At 36.8% G+C, this 12,218-nt stretch overlaps 1 protein-coding gene across 3 annotated transcripts in view; it reads right to left on the reverse strand.

Moving 5' to 3' along the window:
* Positions 1-787: 787 nt before the first annotated feature.
* NDUFAF6 (NADH:ubiquinone oxidoreductase complex assembly factor 6) overlaps positions 788-12,218 on the reverse strand; it is a 42,089-nt gene continuing 30,658 nt past the window's right edge. For all 3 annotated transcript variants that reach the window (XM_027856948.1, XM_027856949.1, XM_027856950.1), the window contains 4 exons: positions 11,893-12,026; positions 11,172-11,273; positions 8,040-8,096; positions 788-931 (listed from right to left, as the gene is read on the reverse strand). In XM_027856948.1, coding sequence (XP_027712749.1) covers positions 803-931; positions 8,040-8,096; positions 11,172-11,273; positions 11,893-12,026 — 422 coding nt within the window. In that variant the 3' untranslated portion in view covers positions 788-802. The remainder of the gene's footprint in view (positions 932-8,039; positions 8,097-11,171; positions 11,274-11,892; positions 12,027-12,218) is intronic.

Genomic DNA, 12,218 nt, shown 5'->3' on the forward strand with positions numbered 1-12,218 from the left:
GGATCCCCTCTACAACCATCCAAGTGAAAATCTGTCCAGCTGAAACTTAAAAACCTCCAAAAAGGGCAAAGCCCACTACCACCCAAAGCAGCTCCTTCCACTTTGCGATGGCTCCAAATGACTAGGAAAACAGTCCTTCCTTCAAACTGAAATCTACCACCTGTGCCCACTGTTTCTGCACCTGGTGGCCACGCAGAAATCTAATCTCTCTTCAAAATAACAGCCTTCAAATATTTGAAGACAGCTGAATATATTTAAATCCCTTCAACCAATCCTCACACGGCAGGATGAGGCATCCTCAGTTTGTAGTTTTGCTAGCTGCAACTTCACTGAGACCCTTCCTCATCTGTGAGGGTGCAAGACTAGACTGTGCTCTGACTGACACTCAACAAAAGGTGCTCTTTCATCAGAAGCATGAACATTTTGTGGGAGCCTCATGCCATGAGTGATGCTGTTCTACAGAGTTATAACCTATAGGTTATAGGTTCTCTCCAGTTTTTCCCCCACTGTGATTCATATTAAAATTAAATTTTTTTTTTTTGGCTTTTTGGTGAGGCGATCAGGGTTAAGTGACTTGCCCAGGGTCACACAGCTAGTAAGTGTTAAGTGTCTAAGGCTAGATTTGAACTCAGGTCCTCCTGACTCCAAGGCCAGAGCTCTATCCACAGAGCCACCTAGCAGTCCCTAAATTAAATTTTTTGCAAAAAGATGACTAATAGGTGCTATGGAATGTTTAAACAGCATTTAAATCTTTCTGAATTATCAAGGAAATAATGAGCCATCTCAGTACTATAAAATGATTTTAATATCTTTTTTTCCAAGACTGAATATAGAGATGCAATGCTAATAATGTATTCTTCTGCTGTAATCGAGGGTGGAACACATCAAAATCCACTCTTTGAATTTTTTCTAAATAGTCCTCTAAAGCAACCTGAAAATGGAGAAAAGAGTTTAGTTAGTACAACATTAAAAACATTAATCATGTGAAAGAAACTTGAGAGAAATTACAATGATTATTATAATTGACAGATAGGTGATGTGGACATAGTGCTGGACCTGGCATCAGGATGACCTAAACTGAAAGCCTGCCTCATACACTTAACAGTTGGATCACCCTGGGCAAATCCTTTAACCTTTCTCAGCCTTAGTCTCCTTATCTGTAAAATGGGAATAATAACATCTAATTCACAAGGTTAGCACTATATGTAAAACACTTTGCAAACCCTAAAGCACTATATAATGCAAGTGATGATGATAAAAACTGTTTCCATGGTAAAAGAACCTTATATGACCCTTTGCTCTGAAATACTATATTAATAAAAAAAATTTTTAATGTAAAAATAACACCAGTTATATGTTTTTCTTTTATTAAATGTCTACTGTGTGCATGACACCAAAGTAGGTACTTGGGTATACAAGCCAAAAACAACAACAAAAATTCCCTGCACTCAAGGAGATTATTTTCTACTTCAGGAATACTCCACTTATACAAATAATTTAACAAAAGATACTCATCACCAGTAGGCTGGCCACTAGATGAATTTTTTTGCCACAGCAATTCATGAAACTATCTAAGGTATAAAGGGGTTCTGATCTTTGTTGATGGAAAAAGCACCCACAATGATTAATTCATGGATATTTTGAAGTACTATAGTTAGAGCAAACTTGAATTTAACAAAAATACTTTTTTGTTTACAATTTACGGAGTTCCTCTTAATGAAATAATCAGCTAAGATGTGAATGCCAACGTAACTACACAGTAGCTGTCTGACCTCATTGTTATAACTAAATTATGCTAGAGTATATGAAAAACAATAAAGGAAAAATGTCAGTCATGGGAAAAAATGTGAGATGAAGGTCAATGAAATCTGAAGGTCAATTATGTCAACGAAAAAAGTTGGCAGAACAGATTATGATGAAAGATGGCTCAGATTTTCTCTATCATAAAGTCGGATAGGGATAGGAGCTAGATCCATGATTTCTTTGGAATAGGGAACTTCTACATGAAGAAACTCCTTTTACTGATACAAGTCAACACCTTCTCTGAAACTTAAAAGTCTTTGAGAGCTGCTTAGGGCACTTGTCTAGGGTCACGCTGCCAGGATATGTCAGAGGCAGGACTACAACCCAGGTCTTCTTGGCTCTTAGATCAGTTCTTCACACACTGTATTTTATTCGCCCAGCAAGAACACAGATGACTTAAATAACTTTACTTTATGATATGAAAGGCAGTCTGGTGTAGTGGACACTGAGCTGGCCTCAGCGCTAGGAAGGCTTGGACTGAAGTCCTGTCTGTGCCAAATCCTGACTGAGAGACCCTGTCAAGTCAATCACTCAGGGTTCTAAACAATTTTCTAAAACTAGAAGTTGCAGGGAAAATGCTAACCTGCATCAGTAGTAGGAGTTTGTTCTTCTGGGAGTTCCCAATGAAATCATAGGTCTAGTCCTGATCCCTATCCCTAGTCTACCTAGCCTCCACTCCTGCTAAAAGACTCATTCACGCCCATCAATTGGGGAATGGTGAACAAGCTACAGTATGTGATCACGACAGAATACTATTGGGCTATGAGAAATGATGAGCAGGATGCTCTCAGAAAACCTGGAAAGACTTACATGAGCTGGTGCAAAGTGAAATGTACTGTGTACAAATAACAGCAATATTGTAAGACGATCAGCTATGGAACTTAGCTATTCTCATTAACATAATGATCCAAGACAACTCTGAAGGACTCATGATGAAAAATGCTATCCATGCCCAGAGGAAGAACTGATGGTGTCTGAATACATATTGAAGCATACTTTTTTTTGTTTTCGTTATTTTTCTTGAGGTTTTTCTTTTCTTTTCGGTGTATGTTTTCTTTCACAACATGACTGTTATGGAAATGTTTTGCATGACTACACATGAATGACCTATATCGAATTGCTTCTCAATGAGGAGGATGGGGGTGGGGTGTTAGGGAGGAAGGGAGAGAATCTGGAACTCAAAATTTTAAAAACTAATGTTAAAGATTGTTTTTATATGTAACTGGGGAAAAACAAAATATTAAACAAAAAAATTTAAAAAGATAAGTAAAAGTCTAAAACAAATAAAAAAAAATCCTCCTTCATACAAGCATACTGGAGGCCCCTATGCCCCCTGCTGGCTCCTTCCTGCCCAGCCCTGAGCCAGGGGCTGCTGTCAGCTCTGGCCTCTCACGTACTTCGGGGCACACTGGGACACTCAGGAGCCTTGCCCCCTCCCCCTAAGTTGCCAGGTTTTCTCCTGTCCAATAACTGGGAGAGAATGGAGACGTCACTGCCTGTCTCCCATCCCAGAAGGGCCCTAATCCAAGATGCTCTCCAGCTTGGCTGCTGTCCCCAGGGCTTTTTTTAGGATCTCCTGACATTGGTCCGATACCTACATGTGATCCTTCTGCCTGCTCTAAGCAGGTTTCCTTGGGCTTTCATGGAGCACATCTACATTTGGCATGGGGCTAAACCTCAAGGGAGGATTTTGAAGAGTAATCTCGTGCCTCCCTCAATGAACTTCTCTCCAATCAATTGGTACTGTAGCTGGACTCACTGTTTATTGCTCCCAGTCACTTACACTCACTCCAGTACCTATATAGACCACCTTTGTTCCCCGTTCTCCACTTGCCACTGCCAGAGGCTTCTACCCACTTCCCTATCTCAGCCTCTGGGGGAACCAACTACATTGTTCTTCAGCCTCATGATTCCCTTGCCCCCTCATTGCAATCCTGTCAAGCCAATAGTAGATTATTCCCACAAGCCACTTCTTTGCTCTTAATCACTTGATGCTCAACAGAGCTATAAGAAATCACAAAGCCATGCTAACTGGGCCTTCTAAAAATTTCCATTATCTAAGCTTGATTGGCCCACTACAAATTTATATTATCTAATCTCACAAGGCAAACATTCTATTCCTCACTAACTGATTCACTACCCCATTCTCAGTGGCTATTCCAAACCTTGTCTCTCCTCAAGCCTCCTACAGCATCCCTCCTCTCAGTCAAGGACTTTGCCTCATACTTTACAATAAAATAAAATAAATAAAAAATTAGACCATTTACCAAGAATTCCTCCTCTCTCCTCTTCATCTCCTACCACTCAAAATTTTCCTTCTACTATCTCCTCCTTTAACTATGCTCTCTGATGAAGAAATAGCCCTTCTCCTTGCCATGACAAAACTGTCTACAATTGACCTTGATCCCATTCTATCCTAACTTTCCTAGTAAACTGCATACCCTACAACCCCATCACTCACACTCTCTCTGATCTTCAATTTTTTTCCTATTTACTTGTTCGTTTTCTGCTACCTATAAGATGATCCAACCATGCTGGCTAGTTATCATCCTACAGGTCTCCTTCCCTTTATGGAAAACTCCCTTGAGAAAGCATTTTATACTCAGTGCCTCCACTTTCACTCCTCTCTCTCTCTTCTATACCCTTTCGAGCTTCTGACCTCATTCAACTGAAATTGCCCTCTCCAAATTTATCAATGAGACCTTCCATAATCTGGCCTCAATCTACCTTTTCAGCCTCACCTCTCACTACTCCCCTACACGTAACCAACACTTACAGGCCCACTGGACTGCTCTGCACTGGGAAAGAGGCCACGTGGAGATCTGTTGAAGTTAGCAACTGATGAAGAGAAAATTTTAGGATGTCAAGTGGGGAGTACAAAACATAATAGGTGTTTTCAAATATTTGAAAGGTTGTCATGTGAAAGTAGTATTAGACTTCTGGTTTGGTTTCAGAGGAAGAACTAGGTGCAATAAGCAGATATTCATAGGATCACATAGAAATAACTGGAAGAGATCTCAGAAGCCAGCTAATCCAAATTCCTCTTACATATGAGGAAACTAAGTGAGGCTCAGTGATCTTCACAAGGTGACACAGGCATTAAGTGTCAGAGATGGGATTTGAACCCACATCCTCTGACTCTAGGGCCAGTGCAGAGAAGAACAGAAAAGATTTAGGCTTGATGTAAGGAAAAAGTTCTCAATCATTAGAATAGTGCCCCTCCTCCCCAAATCATTAGAACAGAATAGTCTCTGCCTTAGGAAGTAGTGAATCTCTTCTCATCAAAGGTCATCAAGAATGAATGACTATTTGTTAATGATTTTACTGAAGACTAATCTGTTCGGTTACTAGTTGGACTAGAATGAATGACTATTTGTTAATGGTTTTACTGAAGACTAATCTGTTCAGTTACTAGTTGGACTAGATGATTTTTGAGGTCTCTTCCACTCTGAGATTCTGGGAATTCAATTCCCCAAATGCCCTACAGCCTCCAGTTTCCATGCCTTTGTTCATGCCAGTCCTTCTACCTGGAGGGCACTCTCCTCTCTACCTTTGCCTATCGAATTCCCACTTATCCTTCAAGACCCAGTTTTAAATGCTACCTCCTCTCTGATGTCTTCCTGTGAAATCCCATAGTACTCTATATTGCTTGCTATATTTTCATACTATACTTTGTATTATAGTATAGTATTTTGTACCTCCTTCACAATCCCTCTACACTTTAATAGCTGACTTAATGAGGGTTATGGCTAAGCTTCTAGTAATATACCTTTCCAAAATTAACTAGACTGGTCTCTGAACAACCATTTGTTGCTTAGCTTTTCTAGCTAAATGAATAAACTTTCCAGAGTTTGTATTTTACTAACATAGCCTTCAAGAACCCATCTTCCCATCACAATAAGAAAACAGGATTTCAGTGGAGGGTTTTACACATAGTAGGAGCTTAATTGTTAATTGTGGTATATGAATGTAACAGATTATTATGCTATATGAAATTATGATTATGAAGAATTCAAAGTAGTATGGGTAGACATGAATTGATGCAAAATAAAGTAAATCTAACCAAGAAAACAGTATATACAATGACTACTACAATGTTAATAGAAAAAAAAAAAAGAAAAAAGTGAAACTAACTACTGTATATTCATGATGAACGAGCTTGGTTTCGAAGAAAAGACAAAAAGTGTACCTCCAATTCCTTACTGCAAGAGTGTGGAATAGTATATATATTGTCAGACTCAACTGAAAAGTTAGTTTTGCTGAACTGCTTTTCTTTCTTTTTAATATTTTGTTACAAGGGATGGCTGTCTGGGCAAGAGTCAAGAGAAGAATTTTTTTAAAATTCAAAAATGAAGGTGATATAAAAACAAAATACATCAATTAAATTTAAATCAAGAGTTGTTATTAATGAATGAAAGGAATGTAAACTGCTAGGTGGCTCAGTGGAGAGTGCACTGAACCTAGAGTCTGGAGACCTAAGTTCAAATCCTGCCTCAGATACTTACTAGCTGTGTAATCTCTTAATCTTAAATTTAAACTTAATCTCTGTAATCTTAATCTCTGTTAAATTAAGCTCAACAAATATTTACTAAATAGGACATGCTTTCTATATCCTTCACAGCCTTTACTGGTACCTCCTCTAGTTTCTATACTAGTTTATTAATATCCCTCTTAAAATACAGTGTCTAACACAAAGCAAAATATTCTAGATGTGGTCAAATCAGGAGAAAAGCAGAAGCGGGTAATTATCTCCCAGGTTCCAGACACGAATAATTCTATTAATGCCGCCTACATTTTCTGAAAGTCATCTCACATAACTAATTCACAATCAATTGATCAACAAACATTTATTAAGCTCCTAGCATATGCTAAGCACTAGGATATAAAGATAAAAATGAAACAGTCCCTGCCCTCAAGGGAGTTACAATCTACATATACACAGTGTGTATGTATGCATGTATGTATGAATATTCATGTATATACATATATACATAATTACATATAAAATTAATTTAAGTTAATTAGGGAAGAGAGGGACTAGCAGCTGTAAGGACCAGGAAACGTCTCATGTAAAAGGTGTTGTTAAGAGCTGAGCTTTGAATAAGACAAGAGGTTCTAAGAGTCAGAGAGGAGAGCAAAATGCCTTCTAGCCATGAAACCTACACAAAGTCCTGGAGATAGAAGATAGAGTATCATATGTGAAATCTGCAGTCTTTTTTCTGTATTAAACAAGCTTAACCTACAATGTAATTAAATATAGTTGATTTTCTAAATCTAAGTATAAGTCCTTACATTTATTCCTATGGAATTTACCTATTGGATCAGGAGTTCTTAACATTTTGTGTCATGGACCACCTTTACAAATCTGATGAAACCTTGGGCTGCTTTCTCAGAATAATGCTTTTAAACATACAAAATACATGGATTATAAGAGAAATCAATTATATTATAATAAATATGTATTTTTTTTACTGTCTAAATTAATGGACCCTCTGAAATTTAACTAAATTCCTTGAGGGTCTTTGAAGCCCAGGTTAAGAACACCTATATTAGACTGATCCTATTTTTCCAACCTATCAATACAGATCTTACTAAATCTTGATTCCATTTCCCAGCATAACAGCTATCTCCTCCATCTCTGTGTTGCTTACAAGTTTCAAAAGAGTGTAGTCTTCATCTATGTCATTGATAAAAAGATTTTTCTTTAGGCTGAGGACTTTCTGTATTTAAGACTTATCAGCATTTACTATACCACTTCTTTCGTCAATCAATATGCACTGCATATCCATTCAAACAAACACAATAGAATACTATAATTCAACACTTAAATTACAGATTTCTACACTTATTTTATATTTTACTAATGATCTGTATGTGTACTATAAACATATGGTACATAGTTCACACATAGCTTGTCTGAAAACATAGCAATTTGTGAAATAATTAGAATGTAACTGTGTATTGTATTAAAAATTTCTTATAGAAAACCTAGAACCAAATGCTGGGAAACAGAAGGAGGAGCTGGTAATGTTTTAAAACATTCTTTAGGGAGACAGTTGTTTCTTTCTTTATATGCCATAAGAGGATCTTCATTCTTAAAACTTACAAAAACAAAGAAAAATAAAAACCAAAAATAACCAACATTACAGACATAAATTTGTAGTAATTTTAAAACATATAAGATCATATATACCCAGGCCCATAAGTACTGTGGCTCTGTCTGTTAGTCTACTTACTGTCTGAAGAAAAGCAGGAAATGCTTTCACAGGAACACTTTTCTGGAAGGATCTGGCCTAAAAAAAACAAGGAGAGGAAACTGACTTGATGCAGAAATTCCCCTCAAAATAAATAACTCTCAAAGTGAACAAAAAGCTCTAAATCCACACAAAACAAACCTACCAGAGAAAGTCACAAAATTGCAGCATTTCCAAACTGGGAGGGTAGTAACATTTCCTTTAGTTCAACCTGTAAGTAATCCAGAATCCCCTCTAGAACATCTCTGACCAAAACAGTAGCACAGCCTTTGCTTAAAGAGCCCTGGGGCTGGGGAACCCACTTCCACTCAAAAGCAACCCACTCCATTTTTGGACAACTACAATTGTGAAGAAGTGTTTTTTTTTTTTATATTCACACACTTTGTAACTTCTATCCACTTCCTGGCTAGATATCCTCTGAAAAAAAGAAAATTAAACTTTTCTGTTTAAGTAGATCAATGAATGTTACTAGAGTTAAAAACTTCTATAGCTACAAAACCCAGAGAAAAAGAAGCTATGGTTTTAGGAAACTACTTTTTGTTCTACAGACTAACTTTGACATTTCTTATGATTTGTCTTCTCTTGGACAAGTAATTTCTCCTGTCTGGGCCTCAGTATCCTGATCTTTGAGATAAAAAAGGCTAGACTCTATAATCATTACAAAAGATCCTCCCAGTTTTGGTGTCCCATATCCTAATTATAACACAAATTAGAATATGAAAAGTGCACACAAGTCAGAATGTCTAGTGACATTTAATGAAATGATCACTTCTAAAGGCAGAATCAAGGATGGCTTCATGGAGAAAATGGTGTCTATGTTGGGCCTTAGGGGTAAGGAAAGTATTTTAACAGAAGAAGCTTCCATTCCACATATGGCAGGTGGCATCGTCAAAGACACGTAGGCATAAGAAGGCAGAACGACAGCAGGTGACATCTCACTGTGCAGTCTGGTCAGGATACAGAGTAAGGTGAGAGGCAGCGAGGCATAATGGAAAGACTGCTGAACTTACAGTCAGAAGATCTGGGTTCAAATCTTACCTCAGAATAGCTGTGTGACCCTGGCAAACCAATTTACCTCACTGAACCACTGCTTCCCAATTTTACAAATGAGGAAGTGAGATGACACATACAAAATGCCTTGTAAATCTCAAGCGCCACATAAATGTTAGTTATTAGGGTATAAAATTAAGCTAGACTTCAAAAGACTGATGATGAAGCATACCTCTGGCCTCCTGGCAGAGAAATGATGGACCAGATGTGTAAAATGAGACATATGTTTTCTGGCATGTCAATATGTTGATTTATTTTGCTTAACTATATTTACTGATACAAGGAAAATCTTCTAAAAGGAAAGTTACCATGTGGAGCCTGAGGTTATAGATGTATACAAAAAATACACAGAAGAAAACAAAAAAGTTCAGAAAGGGGACATAAATAGAGTAATTTTGTTATAACCTTGTTAAATTTAACATACATGTTTAAAAAATAAAATAAATATGATAACTGTTCATGGTTTCATATATAATCTGCATTTTTGTTCTTTGTACATTGGAATATACAATATTCAACACTTGTGCAGTGGGAAAGAACCCTGGGCTTTGGAAATCAGGAAGGCTCATCTTCCTTAGCTCCAATCGAGCCTCAGACACTTACGTGCTGCGTAACTGTGGCCAAGTCACTTAACCCTGTTTGCCTCAGTTTCCTCATCTATAAAATAAGCTGGAAAAGGAAATGGCAAACCACTCCAGTATCTTTTCCAAGAAAATCCCAAATGGGGTCACGAAGAGTTGGATGTGACTAAAAATGACTGAACAATATTGGAATATTTGTTTTTGTTGATGATTTAAGTTCATAATTTTTAAAAAAGGAAAGAAAAAAGCAACACTGATTGGAGACTGATTATGGAGGACTCTGCCAGGAAATGGGATGTATATTTTATCTTTGAGACAACAGAAGGCTACTTAAAGTTTTTGAGCAGAGTGGTAACATAATCAGACTTATGTATAAATAATATGTTGTGGTAAAAGAAATGCAAACTATCAACAAACATTTAAAAAAAATAAACTTTCCAAATCAATAAGAAAAGAAATGCAAATTAAAATAACTGAGGTTTCACACTTCATACCCAGCAAATTGGCAAAAAGAAGTACTTAATATAGGATGAGCTACAGGAAAATAGGCACACTAATATACTGTTAGTAGTGAAACTCTTCAGCTGTTCTGAAAAACAATTTGGAATCTTTCTAAAACAGTCACTAAAGTGTTCAAACCATTTCACCAAATGATCCCACTGCTGGGCATATACTCCAAGTGGGTCAAGAACAGAGAGTCACCAAATACAGCAAAATATTTATAGCATCACTTTTTGCGGCATCAAAAAGCCTAAAACAAAAGTGAGGGCCCATTGATTAGAGAACAGCTAAACAAATTATGGCATATGAATGTAATGGAATATTACTACACCATAGAAAATGACAACTTTGAGGAATTCAGAGAAACAAGAGACAACTTGTATAAAATGATATAGCGTGTCAGGAGAACAAACATACACAATGACTAAAAATGTTTTCTGGTACAATAGAACAGTTGCTTGAGAAGAACCTATGGAGTTAAACAAAAGTTTGCTTATTTTCCAGAAAACCTCAGCTTATATCTGGGTTGAAGAAAACAAGTCAGCGGAAAAGGTGCTATTTAGTGGACTGGTGCCATTCAGGAGTATTACTAACAGAGCAAAGCTGTGAAATAGTCAGGTGGGATGGACTTGATATTACGGTTATAGAGCAATTAGCCTTAGAGAGAAAATGACATGTCTTCCCTGAAATAGGATAAATAAGAGGATAAACATAAAGACAGATACTTTAAGGAAGAAGGAGGATAGAGAGAATTAATGCCAGTTCTTCTCGATGACGACGTGAGACCCCTTCATCTAGTAGTTAAAACTAGGAGTCTGAAAAGAATGAAGAATAGCTTCCCAAAGGAGCTGTGTGAAGGGTCACTCAATACAAGATGAATCTAAAGGATTCTAAGCAACAGATACCAAAACAACATTCTAGAAAACACTGTATCTAGGGATTAAAATATACTATATCCATTAGTCCAAAAAAAGAAACTTACATGTTTTAAATGAAGATGTCCCTGGCTGGCAATATCATAGATTACATCCCTCACATTTTTATTTTGGTTCTTACGTAAAAAATCTTCTTGTGAAACACCGTGCTGTAAAAGAAAACTCAGATTAGGGTGTTCTTAACACACCTAAACCTAATTTACCAGCTTAAAATAAGTTCCTGGGATAATAGGTGAGTAATTATCCATCATACAACAATAACTTCACTGGTAGAGTGTGAAATCATTGAACAAAAAGACATTAGCAACAAAGGCTTAAGAGAACAGACAGCAGCAATTTCTTTCCCAAAAATTAAAGATTACATTTTTTTTTTACAAAGTAAAATGCTTTTGTTAATTTTAAATGTATTTTTCCCTCTTGACTACTTGTGAGCAGTCTTCAGGAAAAGCTGACCTACTAGAAAGATTTCTCTGACTGCTTGGCGTGAGGAAGACAAGACAGACAGAGAGAACTGTCTTTCTTTACTTCACCACCATCACCAATAACAAATGCCTGATAGGATAAAACTATGATTTGAAGATATGTGTGAGATGACATGGAAAGAAGTATGTATGCATTTTTCTTTCAGGCTAAATCAATTATCTCTGTTGAACACAGAACTAAAGAAAACTCACATTACATTCATATTTCAAATTCTTAGCATTCTCAGAAGAGAAAACATTTATCAGTTTGCAGTTTATTGTTAGCTTCCCTTTTGGATTTTCTTACCAGCATGCAAATGTCCATAGGAAGAAACACCTTTCGTCTACTAATATGATAGGGCGTTGCTCTCAAACATGTGACAATGCCTTGTGCTTTCCCAATATGACTTGCAGCATGATCTGCATGGAGGTCCCTTATACCTATTTTTTTTTAAATTAGGAAGAAAGTTTGTTAGCTTTATTTGCATGTCATAAGTTTATAGGTAATATATATATTTTATGTCTGAAAAAAAGACTGAACAGACTGAAAGCATAATCATACAAAAAGGGTAAAGCAGATGACCACTTTACCACATAATGGGTTTCAAAATTGAAACAACTTAATAAGAAGTC

This window comes from Vombatus ursinus, unplaced genomic scaffold (assembly GCF_900497805.2).
Source record: "Vombatus ursinus unplaced genomic scaffold, bare-nosed wombat genome assembly UNPS02011767.1, whole genome shotgun sequence".
NCBI lineage: Eukaryota > Metazoa > Chordata > Mammalia > Diprotodontia > Vombatidae > Vombatus > Vombatus ursinus.